We start from the raw sequence: 23066 nt of genomic DNA, 5'->3' as shown, positions 1-23066 counted from the left end.
AGTTGAGGAGAAAAAAAAGTTCAATGGAATTTGTTGTTGACTTGGCTCGCTCTTATCTATTAAGGACAGCGACACAAAGAGGACTCGGGGTGTGCATAGGCAAGCATTGCGAGTGCACTGCCGTATGCTTAGTGATATTACAAAAATAATTGTGCTCGTGTGCCATAGGACTGAGCACCCCTGGTCTAAAAGTATGCAGCGAATAAAGGATAGTCGCCATTTTGTATGAGTTCGTATCACTTTTGGGTTAAAAATTTATTATTACATACTAATTTTGGCATTTAAAAGTCAATTAAAAAACCCAGCTATTTCTGTGGCACCCCCTAATATCTTGCTCAAAGTCGAATGTGAATACTAAGGGTACGAAAAACATGCGGAAGCCTACAGAATAATTACGTTTGCCCTGTTAGTTTACGAACAGATTTCGTAGCCATGTAGTTGACTCATCTTGACTTGTAATGTAATTTCTTTTGTGTGTGTGCTCGTGTCACATAACTTGAAACTGATTTTAATTAATTTTTGGAAGAGGCCAAAAAGTTTACACAGCACTAACTGGCACAAGTTGGGGATGACCAACTTTTGCCAGGGTCCCGCTGTCTAATCTGTGTCTTCATTAACATGGCCCCGGGAGCAGATGGTTCAAGTTCCCTCATATCCTCACCTCCTCACCCCCTCATATACACTCACTCCTCGAGGGACTGAAAACTTTGGTCTGCTGTTGACTTTTCGTGTATTTGATTGCCTTAGCTGGTAATAGCAGGTGGGCCTCGGAGCTTCTCCAACGAGCCCGACGAACTTGTGGTGACATTTGCGATTGGCTCCCGCCTGCGATTCCAATCTCGCTTCCGTGGATCACTTGCACTTTGACCCGCCGCAGGGGGAGCAGCAGGGGCCGCAGCACGGGCTGCAGCACGGACTGCAGCAGCAGGGGGTGCAGCACGGGGGGCAGCAGGGGCTGCAGCAGGGAGTGCAACACTTGCAGCAGGGCGTGCAACAGGGAGTGCAGCAGGGAGTGCAGCAGGGCGTGCAGCAAGGGGAGCAGCAGGGGCTGCAGCAGGGAGTGCAGCAAGGGCTGCAACAGGGTCCGCAGCAGGGGCTGCAACAGGGGCTGCAGCACGGACTGCAGCAGGACCCGCAGCAGTCATTGCAGCACGGGGGGCAACAGGGGCTGCAGCAAGGGCCGCAGCAAGGACCGCAGCAGGATCCACAGCAGGGGCTGCACATCTTCGATTCGTGCTGTCAATAGAAAAGCGGGTTAATTGGAAAATGGCCTGGATCACCACAGATGTCCACTCACCTTGAACCCGTCAGAGATCACGAGCCCGGGGTTGGAATTTGTTTTGTGTGTGTCCGTGTGACTATTTCTCCAACAAAATGGTTTCTCCTGACATTTCCACTTGAGTTTTAAGGCAAAATGTTATGCCGTTCGAAAATATTTAAGATTATTCGATGGTCAAGGAAGATAATTTTTACTTACGCCACTTTCCACTGTCAAATTGTTATATGAAAGAAAATGTTTAAACGATGAAACTATTTTCCATTAATGCAATCCGACCAAAAACCAATATGTTTCTTACGTACGTCAATGCACAAAATCAACCATCTTTGTTGGTCAAATATGCAATGAAATAAATTAGAAATAAATTGATATGTAATAAAACAAAGTTCAATAATAAAATGTTAATTTGACAAAAAAGTTACTGATATTTTTAAATTGCCGGGTAACGGATCACAATATTTTAAACACATCATATTTTGTATCCATTTTACTTAAACGCCATACTTTTAAAGAGAATAATAAAGCTACAGAGGACTTCCACAACTTGGAGACCACTTTAATCGCGTTCGTCTTTGTTTTCGTTTTTATTCTCAGTTTCCTGATTGGGATCCGCATCCCTCTTCGCCACACACGTTAATCAACAGCTTCGTGTGGAAATGCAAACTAAGCAAATTTCTGGCATCTGTTTTATTTGGTGAAAGTTGAGCTAAACATTTGGGCGGCGACCGGGAGGCGGTAGCCTTGAGGGCCCTGCTTTGACAAATCACCACCCCCGCCCCGATTGAACCCCTGCCACATCCACATCCGCATCCACATCCACATCCGAGGAACCTCTCCGGCTGTCGTCACTGACAATTGAACGGCTTTGATCTTTTCAGCGCGTTTCTCTCCAATTTTTGCGTGTCGATTGCGCTGATTGTGTGTGTGAGAGTGTTGGGTGTGGGCTGCCAGCGGGCATGTCCTTCTGGCCCGGTCCTACAACTTGGCCGGGAGTGCCGAGCCGTCAGTTGGGCGCTGTATTTGTCAGAGGACGACAACGAGCCTGGCAGTGGCATTGAATGCATGAAACCTTTTGTCAATTACGCCACCGCCCCCACCGCCCATTTCTCCCCAACTCCCTGACTATTTTCCTTTTTTCCGGCTGTTGCCGTGGCTCTGCCCCCTTGTCAGGGGCGTGGATCGAGGGAGTCGGGGCAAGGGGGGCCGATATGCCATCCTGAAAGGCAAAAAATAGGCATAGATGAAATGATTGCTGATTTCAGCTATGCATACGCCCGGAACTCACTGCCACTGTCACTGCCACCTTTTTGGCCGTCAAGAGCTCGCACCAATTAAATTGACGTGCAAGTTGTCAAACTCGAAATCATTTTACGCTACATTCTTCGTTTAATTGGAGCACAAATTCAGCCATGGTTATGTCGGATCTGGTACCTTTTTGTGCGATTTACGTATGAACATGTCCTTGTCATTCAATTTTGCATGGCTTCTATTTTGCTTATCATCCCATCCCAGACAACTTTTATGTTTTTTTCATTTTCAAGAATCAATTCAATTGGCTAACCAGTTATAACTGCCTTTGTAGCCTTGAAAAGACTACATTATATTGGGGTTAGTATGAAATCTTTACTTACGAATAAATATAGTCGTCCCAGTGCAATATTTCATTTTAAGTTCATCAACAAAACGACAAAACCTAAATAATACAATTTCGATTTCAAGTAGAATTTATAAATATATTTACTTGTAAACATAATCATTGATTTTCAATTTAGTGCATTATTAAACCCACCTTTTGGCTTAAAAGCCTATTCCAATCCACTGCTAAACAAAGCCCGCACATTTATCACATTTTACCATCGATTTGTGAGAAATTCGGGATTCAGTTCTACAGTCCGAAAAAAATATCAAACTGTCAGCGACAGGCGCAATTATGTCAAAGTCAAAACTCGAAAACCGTTTTCTTGCTGCCGAGCTCCCACCAAAAATTAATATAATACCGAAAATGTTGTTCAGTCGTGGGGCAGAAATAAAGGCCCAGACGGATAAAATCAATTGCTTGGGTTTTGGGGAACGGGAAAAATATCGGGGATTCGAGGGGTCTGCTTCGGCTCGCTTTAGCCCAAATTGCCAGTTAATTGGCAATTCAGCAAATAGCATGCGTTTTAGCGGACCTTCCGCATTCTGCCAACTCATCGACATTGCTGCGTCCCTTGGACGTTGGACAATATTTGCCCCCAAAGGGGGGAGGGGGTGGAAAGCCAGGGTCACCGGATGGCCCCACCAAACAACAATCAATTTTAATGAACGGCATTCATTAAAAAACTTTGCAGCGGTGCGAAAATCGTGATGGCGACGCTGTCGCCCGAAAGCCACTTAAACACCATTGATTCATTTGAAACCGAAAAACTGGCATTTGGCAAACAGACAAGTACGTGTGTGTATCTGGAGCTCTGGAGTTCGGATGTGAAAGGAAGCCGGAGGAAGGCCCGTCAGTTGCAGAGGTGGTCTTCCCACCACCCACTTGGCCAGCCATTGCGGTTAGACCTCCTTCTTCGCCTGCTCCTGACTTGGCGGTTTTGTGTGGATCTGGCTTAAACACCCTGCACTCATTTGGCACATTGCCCGTTTAATGTTGTTAACTTGTCGCTGCTGCTTTCACTGTTGCTTTTGTGGGGCATGTGAAAGCGGTTAGGATTAATAATTTATTGAGTGAAATTGGGAAGAAATCTTATAAAATATGAATTTAACCGCCTTAAACAAAGCGAAGCTGGGATCGATAATTTTTAAAAAAGATTTCTCCGAATTTAAAAGGCATTTAAGTGGATTTTCAAATTTAAATATTTTATAAAGTAAACCTCAATCGCATTGAGTTTTTAAATTTAATGAAAGCATTAAATAAATCTTTTTCTTAAGCTTTAATCTTTTATTTAGAGCGAATTACTATACACACGTATGTAGGTACTTACAGAAACCCTTTTTGAATAAACCCTTAAACACTTAAAAGCAAGCAATGTATTTCAACGTCAATAAAATTCTCTTGTGTTTACTCAGATGTATGCAAATTAAAGCTGGATGTTCGCCTGCAGCTTTAATGCCCAATCAACTAACACAGCCCCCTCCCTAACACAAAAACCCGCATCAGTAGCGCCATGTACGTGACATGTGCTTTGGTGAAATCGAAGCCCAAAATTGTCATTTCGATTAACAAGAAATCCACTTTCCTCTTACTTTTTCTCCCGTTTCTCTGGGCTGCCCCCAAATCAATTTCAGCATCGCACACACAGACGTCGGCGGAGGCGGCAGGCGGGAAAGGATCAGGATCCGGAGCAGGAGGAGGAGGAGTTGGAGCAGGGACAGCGTCATCGGCAGCCTCCACCGCCATCAGCTCCGACGAGAGCGGCGACCCATCATCGGCGACCGCATTCTCCAGCTTGGCTCAAGTGTCCTCGCTTCTGCCGGAGGCATCCGCCCTGTCGGCGACATCGGGACTCGTGGAGCCCTATCTGGATGGCTACGCCACCTCCAATGTGACCACTCAGATCGGGACACACGCGTATCTGCCCTGTCGGGTAAGTGCTTCTCCATCTTAGCCTCCTCCATCCACCCACCACATCCCGTCTCAATTTCCCATACCAAACCAGCTAAACTAGCAGAAAAATAAATTCATAATTCCTGCTTTATTTCCCTTTTTATTGCGCGTACAGTTTATCTTCCCTAACTCAAACTTGACCAAGTAAATTGTTCTTTCTCTTAAGCTAAAAAAAACATTTAAATTGTATGAATCGTCGACCATATAAATGTTGATACATATAAATGTTGATACAATAAGTAGAATAAATTTGACAATTAATTTAATAAATCTTATCAAACGATTATTCAAACTTGAATCATATAAAGTTATTATTATTTTAGAAGAACAAACACACATTTTCTGGAAAGAATTATTGTTTTATTATTTTTGTAAGGAAAAAATTATGGAAAGAATTATACTTGGAAAACTTTTAATCAATATATATAAAATAAATAAGTAAATCCGTAAAATATATCTGTGAGGTAAGAAACTAGAAAGATAGATTCCGAAAATGGTCCCAAAGAACTAAAACAAGAGAGAACGCTATAGTCGTGTGCCCCGACTATTAGATACCCGTTACTCAGGTAAAGGGAGTGCGAGGGAGATGAAGATAGAAATCTTTGATCACGCATAACTTTTAAACGAATGGTCCGATTTGAAAAATTTCTTCTACATTTCGATAGGTATTGATAAACACAATAAAACTGCATTTAAATTTAAATATTTAAATTTTTAAAATCGCATATTAGCGATTCTGGGCGTTAGAGGGGGCGTGGCACCCCTTTGAAACAAACTTGCGTTGCGTAGAAACTCCTAGAATCTGCATGCAAAATGTCAATCTTCTAGCTTTTATAGTTTCCGAGATCTTAGCGTTCATACGGGCAGACAGACAGACGGACAGACGGACATGGCTATATCGACTCGGCTAGTGACCCTGATCAAGAATATATACTTTATAGGGTCGGAAATGCTTCCTTCTAGCTGTTACATACTTTTGCACGAATACAATATACCCTTTTACTCTACTAGTAACGGGTATAAATATAGAAAGTTTCAGCTATCCTCTAAAATTTTTTTTCCTTTTCCCACACACTTTGTTCGTGTTAAGGAGTTTTGCCTGTAGATCCGTAAACGATGTTGCGTGCTGTTAGATGGAGGTGCGTGCGTGTTGTTATTTGTAATTATTACTATTATTGTTGTTGTGGCTGCCCTCGTCCTCACCACCGTGACCTGGCCGGGGTCCTAATAGAAAACACATTAAATTTTATTGCGCAAATATTTGTTGAAAGCCCGTTCCGTCCTGGACGGACAAGGTCGACGAGGTGTGACCGCAGCCTGTGTATTTAACGCAAGGCTCAAAAACAAATGCCAAACAAACGTGGCCAAGACTCTCTCGGGCGATTTCTCACACGCTTTTCCATTGTTTGCGCAGGTGTTTAAAGGCCAACGGGAAGATCTGGGGGAAAGGCGGGGTCAGGGGGAAATGGGAAACGCCCGAGGCACGCAGCCAGGCAAATTGTTTGCTTACAAGTTGTAAATATTTTATTTAGCATAAACGAAAACTGAAAATTAAATTTCAACAAATTAGTTTTATGGCATCGCAATCGGCGCCAAGTTTTTGGTGTCGGGGTCAGCCACGTTACGTGACTCTTTTGTCAATGGGAAAGCCCCTGCTAATTATTTAATATTTATTTAATTTAGGCATTGATCCAGGGATTAGAGTGTTTGACAGGCCCTCAGCCAATTGTTTGATGGTTGAGGCAAAAACAAACAGAAAATGTTTAGGTTGGCAGCATAGCTAACATTATTGTAATCGATGGCCGCCTAATGGGTTCTCGAATGTAGCTTCAGGTTAAGGATTAATAAAGAAAAATATGTTAAGATTACTTTATTTTAGTAGGATTAAATTCAAGGTATCCAATTCACAAAGCCGTCTTACAGACTTTGCAACTCATTTAAAGACAAATTTTTCCCGAGTGGCCACCAATTCGAGAGCTCAAATTTCCTGGCAAAGAACAAAGCATTGGAAAATTCGCATTAATCGCGGCTGAAATATTTAATGCATGATGGGGTGGCCGTGCGGCCTGTGTTCTGTAATTTTCCAGCCGAGCAATGTTAATTTCTTGTTGTCATGGTCAATTAAGTGCTCCTCCGCAGAGTTCGGCAAACGACAGCCTAGACAGCTCTTACGACCTCCAACATCCAACCTCCCATCGTTTCCAGACCAGCCCAGCCATCATTTCCCGATCCAGGAATGAAAAGTATAAGGCTCGCATCTCAATTTTCGTCAATTACTCGTCGTTGGCTTTACACTTTATGCCCGTCCAGGATGACACGCCCAGTTTGCTGGATGCTCCTTTGGCCGTTCTCCATTCTCCATTCTCCGGGAGCCTTTCATTCCATTCTCTGTTCAAATGCTGCATTAAGTGCCACAGTTGAGTGAGTCCTCTTAGCCAGGAGGGAGGTCGGAGGAGCAGGAGAAGGACACGGCGATGGGGACGGGACAGGGAGAGGGACAAGGACATGAACAGGAGTCGGACAAAGATTGCTCTTCGGTCCGCTTCTTTTCAAATTGGCCTCACTTGTCCGGGCATTCGATGACATCAGGTGGAGAAGTACATCCTTTTGGGACAAATGGCTTATTTGAAATATTCCAAGCAGCAGCTTATTTGTAATTGTCGAAGCTTAACTTTTGTTCCGGCCAAAGAATGCGCACTTTAAATAAGTGGAGGTATAGGCGGAGGTGGACTGACTCTCGATGTCTCGGTGCAATCAAAAGTAATCTCGGAAATGGAATTTTCCACAAAACTAAATTAGTAATCCGCCTGCGACCGGGCCGATGCCCAATTAAATGCGACACATGCAACGAGCTCCTAATGAGACCATTACATCGGAATTACAGGGCGGCGACAGCACCTAAACATTTAATGGATCCCCTGCAGGAGTCCGAGACCTACCACCTAGTACTACCTACCCCGAATCCTAAACCAACTCAGGACCAAAGTGTTGAATGGACAAAATCGTTTCAGTGCAAACAGGGAGGCTGCTGTGTGTGCGCCTATAAATGCATTTTAGATTTACTAACTACGACACATTTCGATAATATCTGAAACATGCGGAGGCCTCTGCTTCTGAGCCTCCCTGTTTGTCCATCTGTCGGCCTGGTTTCATGTTCATTTCGGTATTTAATTACATTTCAATGTAGTTTCTGTGGGCAGCCACTAGCCCCCACTTACCATTTCCTGACCCATCTGCATTTGGTTGCAGTAATTTACCCTCGTGTGTGTGTGGCGGCACTTTGACGTTTCTCTTCCACTTGTTGAGCAATTCCCATGTAGACCGTCTAATCACCAGGGGTTGTCCTTATCGTTAATGGAGCGGAGGGCCTGCAGTTTGAGGGTTTAATCTTGGTTTGGCTCCTCCTCGAAGCTACTCCATGTGCTGATGGAAATCGGTATTTGCAATAGGCATTTGCAGAATAAGAGATTTAATTTTCAGTTTATCAAACTTGTTTGAAATTAGGCAAAGAGTAATGATAATACAATATGTAATATATCCTTTTTAAAATTTACTACATTTTATGTTAAAACCATTATATACTAAAATATGAGTTAAAAAAAAAACGTTGCATTTAAAAAAACAGTAAGTAATATATCTGAAACATTTAAAACTGTAGGAACTACTTTTTGTCCGCCAGCAGGATTTCTTTTTAATTTAATGTTTTCATGGTCTGAAGAAATAAAATTAAAAAGAAATTATACATACGTACATCTGTATTATCCATCATTTTTTCAGCCTAATATTTCTGTGGTTCTCTCTCTCACTGTTTTGTTTGTTTTATTCCCACAGGTCAAACAGCTGGGCAACAAATCGGTGTCCTGGATTCGCCTGCGAGATGGACACATCTTGACCGTTGACAGGTAATTAACAAACTCATTTCCAGGCATTTGAAATCGAGGCTGGTCGAGAATCTGCTGACAATTACAAATCAATTTTCTGCCTCCCCATTCAGAGTCGTTAATACCCACCGGGAAAGTGAGAAGGTGGTTCTTTGTGTGCTGAAAATCCTGTTCCTTTTAGCAGAAAGTGTCGGAAATCCTGTTTCTTTCAGCAGGCGACGGTGTAGGGAAAATGTGAATTCCCTAGGAAAACCACATAGAAACCTCATTTCCCCCTTACTTTTTGTGTCACCCCCGTGTATTTTGAAACCAGAGACGGAAGAAATGTAAGGGGTGAATGAGGTTTTGTCCCTTCCGCTTGTATGGAGAAACCTCTTGAAAATATGTTATTTTCCAGAGGAATGTTCCCGCTGGGTATCGTTGGGTATTCTCGTCTGCCTTGGGGACGCCGCTCTGTTATTTTGCGTAATTGACAGCGCAAGTGCTATAAACGTAATAATTCACAGACGAGCATAAATATTTGCGTAATTGCTGGGATACAGGCTCGATTTCAACTGCTATTCTTGCGTCCACACAAACGCACAGATATAAGTATTCCATTTTGTTAGTGATTTACTGATTGCACTGCCTCAGACATTCCGGGCACATGCATGATAATAATGAATGGCCGTCAGCAGTAATGATATTTGCCAATTAAAATATTATGAGTTGCGAAACTGCCTTCATAAAGTCTGAAATGGATGACAACAAATTTGAGTGTAGAATGGCCCTGTAGGGATGAGGTAGTTAACCTTTGAACCTAAATAGATAATCAAACTCTTGATAGATTACTCCAGGTTACTAATTGCATTTTAATAGCTTTGCTTCGTTTTTAAATAATCAAAAAACCATTTACTATTTTTGTGGAAGCCAATTCACTCGCTTACTTCTAACCCTGGAGATTAACAACTCCCTGAAAGGCCTTTTTGTTCATTCGCTTTAGTTTTTTGAACATTCTTTTGACAGAACTCCGTAGAGATTGCCCATTTCATTCCCTCCAATATTTTTGTAAATTCAATTGAGACGAAAACAATTTACAACAAAATGAATTAAGAGCACAAACTTTGAAGCTTCCGAAGAGCCTTTTCAATTTCAATCTGTGTGTCCCGTTGCAGGAGGAGATGCAGGTGTGTCATCAATGATTCCAGCTTGTGGATGCTGGATGGTGGATATGTACCTTTTTTCCGTTTTTCCTGTATGACAGGCCAAGCGGAAACGCAAGTGTGCAATTTCATTGCATTTTTTCCACCTCCCTCTCCTTCAAACGCAGTGAAACTTTACTTCAAACTGTCTCCGACTCGGCTTGTTGTTGTTTTCCTCAGTCTTTTATCTTACACTTGAAAAAACATTAGGATCATTAAAAGCAATTTCGAAAAACATTTTTACATTGTCGAGTTTTTTAAGATCCTAAAAATATTATATACACTAGAGCCCTGCACGAGTATACTCGTAGAGCCCTTTTTCTCCCATTTCAAAAAACAGCTCGAGTAAATCAGCTCACAAAAATGTTCAAATCGAATAGCTCAGCTCCTAAATTTTTATAATGAGCTACTCGACTCGTTCGAAAACAAAGGGCTCATGGAATCATAAGCTCATGGAATCATGGGCTCGAGTAGCTCAGTTTTTCGACCGGAGCTGAAAAAACCTTTTATTTTTTATTTTGCTTTAATTTGGATGAAGGATTTTTGTGGCTTTTTATGCAACGGCAATATCTTAAGATCAACTCGATTTAATATGTTGTCCTCTTCAACAATTATCTTTGTTAAAAATTAAAAAATAATGAAGCGTTTCTCCGCCCAAGAATCGCTAAAAATAAATAGCTACCCTCGATGGACCGCAATTTTATTTTAACAGTTTGCCAAAAAAAATTTCTTGTTGACCATAGTTTTCTTGTAACCGTCTCTTCTTTTTGTTGATTTTTAAGAAATCGCGGTCCACCGAGGATAATTATTTTGCTGCTTCTTCTAGTGAATAATAAAACGTTTCTCCCCCCAAGAATCGCTAAAAAAAAAATTACCCTCAATGGACCGCGATTTCTTAAGAGTTTGCTAAAAAAAAGTACTGGCGGTCGGCCATGATTCTCTTATAATCGTTTTCTCTTTTTGTAAATAAAATGGAAATGACATTGCCCTTGGAGCTATTTCTGTTCGAATAACTTGAGCTGTTTGTTCGGTTTGTTTTTTTGACATGAGCTACTCGAGCCAAACTGTTTGAAAGGGCTCTTGGAATCATAGGCTCATGGGAGGAGCTCTTACTCGATGATTCTATGATCCCATGACCTATGATTCCAAAGTCACAAACAAACAACTCAAGCTCAAGCTCAGAGCTGTTTTAAACTCTACTTGTGCAGGGCTCTAATATACACATATGTCTTAACATAAAACAGAATTGCTACTCAAAATCTATAAAATTAACTTTTGAGTATTTAATCAGTTTCATTTTACTGTTCACTGTTAAACCTCAATAGGTCCCCAATTGATCTCTGTGTTTCTCTCCGCCTTCCTCTGTTTTAGCCACGTTTGCCTTTTGGGGCGTATTGAGCTGCAGGGGGGCAGGGCAAACATTTCCAGCTTATTACTTTGATAGAAAAGTAAAACCAATGAACCTTTCACATTAGATAAGACAGCCAGCCTGTTTGTCCTCCTGCGGAGTAGCTTCCATATGTGAGTGCCTGTGTGGCTGTGTGAGGATGGGATGCCGATGCCCGATGGCCCAGTGTGAGTGAGTATCTGTGGGGGCCAGGATGAATGGCTGGGCATGAATGAATGACTGGCTGGCTCTGGCCGAAGGCAAACATTGCTGGGCGGCGAGCATTGAAATTTAGCTGAGATAGTGTCCTTACTGATTGCTTCCTGCAGTGCCCACCAGAGGAGGGTCCTGTCCTCGGATCCCGTGCCCCCGTGGCCACGCCCTCTTTGGCCGCCGCCTCCCTCCTTTTCGGGCCAAGTCGGTCTTCCTGCATTTGCTGCTTCCGCTGCCACTTGATTGTGTGCGTCGAGTTCTTTCCTGCTCCAATGTCTTCTGTCACATCTATCTAGAAAGTTTCCTTCGTTTTGCCCGCTCAAAAGAAAACTCCAACTGTTTGTCCTTCGCCAGCAGTTCCCCGGCATATCAAACATAATGGGAATAGATTTCAAAAACTTTTAGCCAGCGACACAGCTAGTGTGTTGTATAATGGCGCAAATGATGTGTTTACACTATCATATAAATGTCACGTGCAATGGCGTCCTTTGTTTGCCGCTGGACACATGCTTTCCTCAATTTATGGCCTCCCGTTCTCGTCCCCGTCCTCACAAAGGATTACTTGGCCGAAATGGGTGGCAAAAGGAGTCGGTAGTCCTTGGGCGGCGGTCGAGGTAATTACCCAGCCAGGTGTTTCTCTGCTACTTTGTTATCTCTTATCTGCGCACACACACAGGCGATGTTTCCATATAGCAGGATAGCAGAAGCTGCATGTGCAGCAGGAGATGAACTTCCTCTTAATGGGATTCTCCGAGTGGCAACCGCAACAAGCTGCAGAAAAAGCTCTGATGCGATAAACGAAGCGAAGGAAATGAAACTCTCCGGCTGGGGGAGAAAATCATGGCAGATACGTCTGAGGTTCAAGTGAAGGACTCCGCACCAACTATCCTGCGAAAGGACACCCCATCATATTCACAAGCAGTCCCTCCGGAAATTGAGCACCTTTGTGGGAGCACATTCCCTTAAAAATAATTTAAGGAGTTCTTTTTAATCAGTGTAGACGGCAGTACACGAAGTAACGACGTGAAATCCCGACTACTACAAAAAACAAATTCTAAATTATTATTTGAGAGTGCGATTGTCTCTAGTTTTTATACCCGTTACTTGTACAGTAAAAGGGTATATTGTATTCGTGCAAAAGTATGTAACAGATAGAAGGAAGCGTTTCCGACCCTATAAACCAGCGGTCGGCAGCGTCCTATTAAGTGAGCATAGGAAATGGTTCTGCTCATTCTCTGCCTCTCACGTATACTGTAGAACAGCGGTCTGCACACACACACTGATAAGCTTCCCCGTGCAATTTACTCACACAAATATAAAACAAAATGTAATTGTATGAGTGTGCAGACCGCTGCTATAAACTATATATATTCTTTGTCAGGTTCACTATCCGAGTCGAACTAGCCATGTCCGTCTGTCTGTCTGACTGTATGAACGCTATGATCTCGAAGTACTCGATTATAGCGTTCTCTCTCTCCCATTTTAACGGCTAACATCACGTGACAGTCGTTTAGAAACTGTGGCAGAACTAAAGAGTTTTTCAAAAATTTGTAGAACAAATGTTTTTCGGCACCTTTTACTTACTATGATAATTTTTTTTCAAAAACCAATAACAGGCAATTGGCACGACACACAGACAAACAAAGTTTTTAGTTTCAATTTGAAAATGGCCTAAACTTTTTTAATAATTTATTACTTTTGAATGCATGGCCCAATTGTAATAAGTTTAGTTTTGTTTGACGCGCATTTTAATGCAGAGAAAATAATGCACCCAGAAAAAAAATTAAGGTCCGTGAATATGTATGGGATGCATATTTTTAAGGCCATGTATAGACTTTCTTAGACAAAATGTTAAATTGCATTTAAATTTTCTAAAACTTTTCCGATCGTTCCTATGGCAGCTATATATACATTTTTATTTTGAAGCATAGGTTATAATTGATATAGTTGTCCGATCCGGCTTGTTCCGACTTACATATATACTACCGGCAATAGATAGAACACTTTCGGGAAAGTTTCATGCCGATAGCCTAAAAACTCAGAGTCTTGTTTGCGTAGAAACGGACGGACAGACAGACGGACATTGCAAGGTCGACTCGTCAAGTGATACTGATCATGAATATATATTCTTTATGGCGACGGAATTTCTCCTTTATTGCGTTGCAAACTTCTGACTAAAATCAATATACCCACCAGTGCTGCCATCACTCAGCTTGAAAAACCGGACAGAAAAGCCAAAAAAAACAGGGAAAAAGAGGACAAAAAAGTTTAAAAAAGGACAAAAAAAAAGGACAAAAGTAAATGCGCCTCCATTTTTCTGTTTTTACCAATGGGTGATATATTTACTTAATATAAATGGATTTTATATTAAATTCAATTATGTAATGATCTATTGCGCCCGACTCACAACCTTCTTCGTTTGATCATTTTACCATGGTCAATTTTTGTGCGTATACGTAATAATCTAAAATATTAAAAAAATAAAAGCATTTCAAGTAACTATATTGGTAATACAAAAAAATTCAATATCTGCGTCAAACCCGAATAAGAGTCGTTCAAATATGAAATTTTTTTCTGACAAAAAGGCTGAGAGTAAAAATTGAGAACTTTTTAAAGTGTTTTCCTCTTTTTTTTGCTACAGAAAAAATCGTACTATAAAGAAAGTCCATCGACTGCATTACATCTCTTTGATAATTTGTAAAAAGAATTATTTTTAAAGTGCGGAACTGTAAGAATAATGGTTAAAACGGCGTTTTAGCATATAAAAGCAGGTTTATACACTTTCGACTAGCAAAAAGAACACACAAAACCTTATCTTTGAAAAAAGGACAGATTTCCGGATAGGGGATGTTTGAATTTTTTTCCGGATAAAGTCGTTAAAAAAAGGACAGATCTGTCCGGAAAGAGGACAAAATGGCAGCACTGATACCCACTGCAAGAGTATACACAATTCTTTACGCCGCAATACCCGCGGTTTCCGAAAAAAAAGTGAAGTGAGAAAATAAAATTGTTGAATTCGCAAGACCTACTAGAAAAAAAGATTTGAGTTCAGCTGTGCATCATACAAAACAAAAAATATTTAGATTTTTTCTAAGATTTGACCCCACTTCAGGCCCCTCCACTTCAGAAAAAAACTCATCACATATTTTAATATACATATTCATACTTTATTAAAAATTATTTAAAACCTAAATTAGAACAATTAGGTCGTCAAATTTGTTTGATAAAAAAAATGTATTGGATTTCATACACAGCGGCTTTATAATAGCTCTTAATTATATTATTCCCACCAGTGATAAAAATAATACCAACCTAAGCTCCATCTCCATCTCAGAGGTCTACTATAGCTGTTATAAGAATAATAATAGTCACTGTCGTCATAGTCTTCACTGACGGGGATATCCTCACATGTTGTCTCATTTTTAGCATTTGTTTTACACTTATGACACTTTTTCTCACCTTCATCTAGCCAACATGCCGTACATACCTTAGTCTTTTTTTTCTGATTTTTAATACATTTCTCAGATTTTTTTCTTTGCTCTGCTATTCTTTTTTCCTCCTTCTCTTTTTTCTTTTTGTCTTCATTCTTTCGTTCTTCTTCTTTCTTTTTTCGCTCCTCTTCTTTCTTTTGTTCTACTTCTTTCTTTTTCCGTTCCTCTTCTTTCTTTTTTTCTTCTTTTTTCTTTTTTTCTTCTTCCTCTTTTTTCTTTCTTTCTTCTTCTTTCTTTCTTTCTTCTTCCTTTCTCTTCCGTTCCTCTTCTTTCTTTTTTTCTTCTTTTTTCTTTTTTTCTTCTTCCTCTTTTTTCTTTCTTTCTTCTTCTTTCTTTCTTTCTTCTTCCTTTCTCTTCCGTTCCTCTTCTTTCTTTTTTTCTTCTTTTTTCTTTTTTTCCTCTTCCTCTTTTTTCTTTCTTTCTTCTTCTTTCTTTCTTTCTTCTTCCTTTCTTTTCCGTTCCTCTTCTTTCTTTTTTTCTTCTTTTCTCTTTTTTTCTTCTTTCTCTTTTTTCATTCTTTCTTCTTCTTTCTTTCTTTCTTCTTCCTTTCTCTTCCGTTCCTCTTCTTTCTTTCTTTCTTCTTTTTTCTTTTTTTCTTCTTCCTCTTTTTTCTTTCTTTCTTCTTCTTTCTTTTTTTCTTTTTCCTTGCTCTTCCGTTCCTCCTCTTTCTTTTTTTCTTCTTCTTTCTTCCTTTTTTCTTCCTTCCTCTTCCGTTCCTCTTCTTCCTTTCGTTTCTCTTCTCTTTTTCGTTCCGCTTCCTTCTTCCGTTGCTCTTCTTTTTCCTTTTTCTCTTTTTTTTTCTTTTCCTCTTCCTTTTCCCTTTCCTTTTGCCTTTCATCCTTAATATTAATAGTCATGTTAATATTAACATTAATATTCGTATTATTTTGAATTGGAATACTAGTAAAATTGTAACCCTTGCCCTCTAAGACTTCGCAAATAAAGTAGTTTCGGTCGTCGCACGGAAATGCGTGATACAGTCCGGCGTATAGATAAACACAGTGCGCATTGGCATCTTTTTTGGGCTCGCCCTTGTCCCATTTCAAGAATGAGGCTTCCTTCCCGGTGGCCAAAGAAATCCACTTATTCGGATCGACCAGATTGGAGTAGTCCAGCCAATACCTTTCGGGTTGAATTTTCTTGCGGATGAATGACAGTTCAGTCTCGTTGTGGGGTGACGCCAGCTTGCCGCCCATCTCACGACATTTTCTGGCTGCACTAAACCAATTCTGCCTGACATGCTTCTCGATGTAAATTAACTTTTTACCATACTTCTCGAACTTTACATTGACTGTCAGTGTCACATTCGATGGCGGAATTATTTTGGCATCCAGAGAACATTGAAGTGCGCTTCTAGCTTGGAGCAAGGATTTCTCCAGGGACATGATCTTGACATCCTGGTCCACCTTAGCCTCTAGTACCTTCAACTGACCTTCCATGTTGCTCTGCAGAGCCTTCAAATGCTTATCTCTGGCTGCTTGGTGACCCGCGATCCTGTCCAGTATTCCCTGCGTTTCATTGAGAATGCCCTTCTTCTTCTGCTGGTTGGCAATATGCTCCAGCATGGGTGATAGTTCCACCAGACACAATTCAACATGTGGATTACGTGGGTCTTTCGTCAGAATTCCAGGACACTGTTGATTCTCGATTTCAGCAAGGACTTTACAAAAACCCCATGAAACTAACGCGCACAACAAATGTGCCGCGTACTTGAACATATTGAGATTCTATAAGGAACTGGTTCTGGATTTCTTTCTGATGTCTCGAAGATTGGCAAGCTCATTTGACACACCTCTTAAAATCAAACAGCCAGAACAATCGCATTTCTAACGGGCATTAGCAAATGCTGCATGGTCATAAGTTGTAAACCGATTATAAGTTGTAACGAAGTTTATCAAAAGCTACCATCATCCTTCTTGGTGTGGTTTTCAATAATTGTTTTGTAACCTAGAGTTATAATTCTAATTATCTAATTATCAAATAGCTGGCTTAGGGCAAGGGTATAAAATCTTCTGCTTGCTAAATATAGCTTCCTTTCTGGTTTTAACGTAAAAATTATAGATGGTTAAAATATACAGATACATTTTTCTTGCATGAAAGCCCAAAAAGTCCACTAAAATGACCGAAGCCCCCAAAGGTTCGACCATTTGATTAGCCCACTTGAGGAATATTTTTAGCATGCACCCACTTACCCAGAGTAACCGAGTGGCTAATATCACAGAAAACCAGGAGGACCGGCACACAGAATTCCCTTCCACAACAATAAATTGCAGATGGAAACTTATGCCGGATCGGGTCACTTCCCAGTACTTGAGAAACAAGCAGGGAGACCGCAGAAAGCCACAAAATAGGAGCAAGCCAAAAGCAGTTGTACAGAAATATATGGCAAGTAAGAGACCACCGAGAACTCGAAAAGCAGGAAAAAAGAAGCGAGGAAGAGTCAAGCGCGCTGGGAAAACTTTAAAATGAAATGAAAATTATAAAGTAACTACAAAATCTTGATAAGGAATTCAGCTAGGGGTGTACAGTTTAGGAGGAGGAAAAACGGGGCACCGAGGAAATGGCAAAAGTCATAAAATGTCGAGTTTTACGAGTGCAAAACGCAAGGGTCTAATCTGGGTTTAGCATCAAAACTTGTTAGTGAGCGAGGGAGAGGAGGGTCCAAGCCGAGAGGCGGCTTTGGGGCACATAATAAGCAATGTCAACGCATGTGTGCAGTGGGCGTGGCCATTCCGCTGCATTTTAGCCAAATGACGGAAACATTTTTGCACTTTAGGCAAAGTGCAGAGGGCAATTTTGGGGGACAGGAGGGGAGGGGGGAACAACTAGGAAGAAGGAACAAAAATATCGCAACAATGACATTAAACGCAACTTATTTTACAACTGACTTTACCCCTTCCCTTCGTCTTAGCAACAAAAACATTTGCATGCCGCCTGCCCCAAACACGCAACTTTGTTGTCAACTCTTTCTCCCCCTAGTTGCCGCTTAAATGCCGCAACTAAATAACTTTGAGTGTCTTTTGAGTGGCCATTAGTAGCGGACTTAGCGAGGACTCGACTAAGTGGGTCTGCCGCCATTGTTCGTTTGTTTAGAATTTATGTATGCTATGTAGTATGTGCGCTTAAAGTCAGTCCGAATGGCCTGTGGTTGCCGGAGTTTTGCTACCTGGAGTTTTCAAACAAGTAATAATGGTGTGGCTCAGTTCCGCAGGATAAACTTGTCAGATTCTTCACCTCGGCTTTTAAGCATATGTAGGTGAAAACTGATGATTTTGTGCTATAAATAATGCCTTTTTCCAAAAGGTTAGTTCTAAGAAAATTGATTTTGGAGGCACTTCCAATTCGTGGACATAATATTCTGAACAGGAACCTTATTTGATTCAAAAGTGTTAGAAATATTGAACAGACAAGTTAGGACTAATTGTGCAATGTGGCATCGAAAAACTATTTTTTTAAGGTTTGGAAGAAGTATCAAATATTAATATATTGGTCAAAGAATGGAAAGAATTTTGGGCTATTTGCCTCTTAAAATGGAATCTTGTAATTTGTATTTAACCAGAAAAAAACAGCAAAGAGACAAAAACATTAGCACTAAGTCCTTAAAAAGAGGATCAAGGACGGGTGGTAATTTTATAATATCAATATTTTTCGGTACTAAGACGTATTTACTGTTTAGTAATGCTTCCTTGGATGCATTCAATCTTCCGTAGCATAAAAATGCTCACTATGTCTCTCATCATTCAACCATAGAGCAACCATTTTAAGTTAACAAAATGGATAAGTTTCTTGTCGCTCCTCGCAGTGTTTAGATTAAATTAAAAGTTATAATTTGTAACTAATGCCAATTTTGTATCCCACTTTCAGGGCCGTCTTCATAGCCGACCAGCGATTCCTGGCCATCAAGCAGCCGGACAAGTACTGGACCCTGCAGATCAAGTATGTGCAGGCCCGGGATGCCGGGTCCTACGAGTGCCAGGTCTCCACGGAGCCCAAAGTCAGCGCGCGTGTCCAGCTGCAAGTTGTGGGTAAGTCAGGGCCAAGACCAAGGCCGTGAACACGAAGCGCTGGGGCTTATGAATATGAGTTCGCACTCAGACACTGGGCTCTAAATGAGTTGGAGCGTGTAATTTCCGGGCGGCAGGGCGGCGGGGGGCAAAGGTCAAGTGGCAGCAAATGCGAAAACTTTGCAGCCCTCTCACAAAGGGCAGGGCCACACATGAGCCGAGATCTTTGCATGTTTCATGCGGCTACTGCATTTCAAATTACTCACTAAATTGCATTCAAATTGCGGCTGCTGACCATTGCCCATTGAATTGCTTAAAACTAAAAAAAAAAATAAAATGGGAGAGCACACACTCGCACCAACAGACGGAAAATTTCTTTGGTCCGTCAAGTTTTTTAACGAGAAAACTTTTACGTCCCGGGTTCTGGTTTCGTTTTGGTTTCACAGACACACACCGACAGACAGAGCGCCGAGTAAAAAGTTAATTAAATTTCATGTTTGCATACCGGAAGAAACAGCAGCAGCAGGCCAAATGAACAATGTAAATGTCAGTCGAGGGCATCGGAGTGTTCTGGGTGTTCTGGGCCCTGTAATTGATATAAAATTTCCCTGGCTCTGGCTCACATTATTTATCTGGCCGGCACAATAACAACCGCATTGCTTGGGGCTACGACACAGAAATCAGTGCGAATATTTTTTGGCCACGGGTATTGGATTTCGGATTTTATCTATGACACGGATGCATTCATTTGAAACGATTGCTGTTGCAACTTCACCAGCATATCAGTCCGTTTTGCGGTTGAGGTTTGTTTTACCGAATCACCGAGTCCCGCTCGGCAAAAAACACTGCCCTCGGGCCGGGCGAACGGCTCTGGCCGGGAATTACACCATCATTTCAAATTCTTTGACAATTTAAGGTCAATTTAGCCGGCTGAGATAGCAACGAAAAGGAGAGCGCAAGGCAGTGAAAGTAAAAAGTCAATTTGCATTTGAAGCCAACAAATTGAATTTTCTTTTATCCAACTAACACTTTGGTTTTATGGAGATCCAGCCCAAGGAGCTGCCGGCAAAAAGGGACACATCATGCCCGGCTGGGTAAGGAGCGGGGTATAAGGGCAAGGGCAATAGACTGGATAATGGTGTTGCCAAAAAGTGATTTTCGCATTTCCGGCTCAGCTAATTTGTATGCTAAACACTTGCGCATGTGTGCCAAAACCTCATGTGTGCGTGTGCACTGGGAATAAAAATCACCATTAGCTCGTTAGATTCAACTTGAAATTAAAATGAATGTGCAATTTTAAAAGCACTTCAAATAACCAGTTTTTCCCTAAGAAAATTTTGTGTAATTGTTAAGGTAATTTTAACAGTTTCAAGGTTTTTGTAACATGAAATAAATGTTTCCCTTTTGAACCAATTTTGGGAGGCAATTACCTTTTTTTTTTAATTTTAATTCAATACATAATTTTTTGAGTGTTTTCTTTAAGGAGCCAGGAATGGGCAAGGGGCGTGGCAGCCAACAGGTATCCATCTGGAGCCAAAAATATTCGCCGTGCTGAATTTCGTATGCGCGGCCACATTTGCGTTAATCTAACGACAAGTTTAAGCATAAAGGATTTCTATTCATGCCCGGCAGGGATTCGGCGATCCGTCTCTTTCTCGCCCCGATTCGCCGTCTCTCTCTGCATAACCATTATTTGCAGTCGTTTGGCCTTCATCCATTGCCATTTCCATTTCCATGTCCCCGTCGTGGTCGTGGTCCAATCGGCCTTTGTTTGTTTGAAGTTGAATTTGGGTGTGCGTAGTCCTTCCGGTTCCCTTGCTCCTTTTCTCCCCATTCAGCTGGCCATAACCATTATCGGCAGCACCTATCCGCCCCCGCCTCTGACCACCCCTTTGCAGTTTTTCCTGCCAGTTTTTCCCAACAGTTTTCCCACCCCCCTTTGGTGTCGCGCTGCTTGGCTGATTTTGTGCCTTTGCCATGTAATTTGTATTTATTGCATCGTTTTGTCTGTGCAAACGGCTAGAACTCCCTTTGCATGCTGTCGATTTTTGCACCACCCGCTTTGCCCAGCCCCAAATCACCCCGAAATCACCCCCAAATCACCCGCCTTGACCCAGCGCCACCCGTTGGCGAATGAATGAATTCGATTCCGAGTCTTTGGCAATGGATTTTATGTTGAGGCTTTGCCCTTTGCCAGCCTGCCGCTTGATTTCTGGGCCATATTCGGATGCAGAGCCAAAGTCGGGGTAATAGGCTCGTAGTTTTCGGTCAATTTGTTATGTTAACAGGGGCGGAGAGGCGGGGGAAGAGATGCTTGTTTGCTTTGTTGCTGGTTAAAATGTCAGTTCCTTTGGTTTTGGTTCATTTACTCAAGTTTCTAGGTCACCGAAATGGGCAGCACAATGGAGCCAAATCGTTGTTAATGCCCCGAAAAACATCAAGTCTGCTTAGCTGCAAACTTATGTAATAATCTTTTAAACTTTTCCCGGGTAACTCGGCTGATTTATATTTATTATCCGAATGGGAGAGCTTTTCGCATTTCGCTTTTCGCGCCGAAAGAAGGCATTCACACCCACGGTGGCCACGCACACATGAATGCCGAATGAATGAATATATTTTTTTCTGCATCATTGAACGACAAACTAGATTTGGTTTTATGAGATTCGCTTTCTGTTCAGCTCATCTCATCTCCTGGGCTTGAGCTTTTCATTCCCTGCCTGCTTTCGTATTTCGCATTTCGTATTCATTCTCGGATGGCTCGGTCTGCTTATTTAATTTGCTGCTAATCTTGTATGGCCAAAGCCAATTTTGGGGTTTTCTTTTGGCTTTATTATTTTTTTCTGGGCATCGCATTTTATCTCACCATCTCACCATCAAAAGTGACAATATTCCCTGTGAAGTCTGCGCACCTCCCCTCAACTAATTTCCCTAAAAGCATTTCGCCATAAACTCAATTAATTTAAGTTGCTGCAATTCGCTTGACACCCTTAACCAATCCCCTTCCCCCACAGGCTGCTGTTCCCTTTGTGCTCCGAGAATTAGCTGAAAGTGTGGTCAACTTTAGTTTGTTCACAAAGTTTTCGGGTTTCTGTTTCTGCGGTTTTCATTCAGCTGCTTTCTTTTCAGAATCATTTCTAAGGACCAAGCATAATAGTTCGGGAATCGATGTTGTTAATGAAATTAATTTGAAAATGTGTCCTTGCGATAGCTATAACCAGTTTATTACTGAATTGGGGTTTGGTTTTCGCATGGCGAAGGTAAATTATAGCTAAAGGCTGCGGTTGATCAGGGAGCAAAATTAAAATAGAATTTACTAATTGATTTTCAAAGATATTGTTTTATACAATAAAATATAAATAGTTGTCAGTCAAATCGATATGCAAATGGTATTGCAGCATATCGCCCTCGCATATCGTTTTTACCGAAATCTCTCTCTCGGAGATTTTCTGACTTCGGAAAAGAGAGGAATAAGCAATGTGGCGACTTAAATTGCGTGAGTGCGAGGAAGAAAGTTTGAACTGGCCTTTTGTTTACATTCCGAGCATATGAAGTCAAAATTGATACCACATAACGTAAAATAGATCATCGTATCATATCAAGTTTTCTATGGTACTGAGGTATTAATATTTTCATGTCAGGAGAACAGATATCAACTTAGTTGTCTAAATGCCTTTTAAACTGCTACTTTTAATTACACCAATCCCACTCCTCGTAGACTTAATTAGAGCCATATGCGTGTCACAATTTGCCGGCTGGAAAATTATTCTCTCACCGGGCGGTGATATCCCCAGAGCCAAGTTGCGTGGGTGATAAAGTAGAACGGTGGCTAATAACATTGCACTTGCTGCTGCTGCTGCTTCAGGTGCTATACTATGTATATTTTTGCCATTTCTTTTTTTGCATATTTTTTGCTGCTGTGTCGCGAATCTCCAGTCAAGCAGCTGGAAAACTAACATGCAACAACATGACGATTTTGACAAGCTGACACAGTTTGGTGTCAAACCAAAACGTGGCGCGTGTTCCACTGCTACAGAACTACTG

At 41.4% G+C, this 23066-nt stretch overlaps 2 protein-coding genes and 1 long non-coding RNA gene across 5 annotated transcripts in view; 1 reads left to right on the top strand and 2 right to left on the bottom strand.

The window, feature by feature from the left end:
- dpr11 (defective proboscis extension response 11) overlaps positions 1–23066 on the top strand; it is an 80056-nt gene that overhangs the window by 50943 nt on the left and 6047 nt on the right. For 2 of the 3 annotated variants that reach the window (XR_006412441.2, XM_017142069.3), the window contains exons 3-5: positions 4550–4848; positions 8700–8770; positions 18886–19046. Coding sequence is in view for 2 of the 3 variants with exons in the window: in XM_017142069.3 (XP_016997558.2) it covers positions 4550–4848; positions 8700–8770; positions 18886–19046 (531 nt within the window). In the remaining variant the exon portion in view is untranslated. Of the gene's footprint in view, positions 1–4549; positions 4849–8699; positions 8771–17007; positions 17407–18885; positions 19047–23066 lie in introns of those variants that run through there. The other variant, XM_070216511.1, reaches the window with a different exon arrangement.
- On the bottom strand, positions 436–1618 carry LOC138913633 (uncharacterized). Its single transcript, XR_011419440.1, has 2 exons — positions 1298–1618; positions 436–1236 (listed from the first exon to the last, which is right to left on the bottom strand). It is a non-coding gene; the product is annotated as an uncharacterized lncRNA (long non-coding RNA).
- LOC108057620 (cilia- and flagella-associated protein 251) lies at positions 14674–16772 on the bottom strand. The gene has a single exon (XM_044394759.2). The coding sequence runs from the start codon at positions 16737–16739 to the stop codon at positions 14811–14813; it is 1929 nt and encodes a 642-aa protein (XP_044250694.2). The 5' UTR covers positions 16740–16772; the 3' UTR covers positions 14674–14810.

This window comes from Drosophila takahashii, chromosome 3R (genome assembly GCF_030179915.1).
Source record: "Drosophila takahashii strain IR98-3 E-12201 chromosome 3R, DtakHiC1v2, whole genome shotgun sequence".
Taxonomy (NCBI): Eukaryota; Metazoa; Arthropoda; class Insecta; order Diptera; family Drosophilidae; genus Drosophila; species Drosophila takahashii.
This window is presented reverse-complemented; position numbering and strand designations above follow the sequence as displayed.

Excerpts from the sequence above, each read along its gene's own strand:
- LOC108057620 (XM_044394759.2), bottom strand. The coding sequence starts at position 16,739 with ATGTTCAAGTACGCGGCACATTTGTTGTGCGCGTTAGTTTCATGGGGT.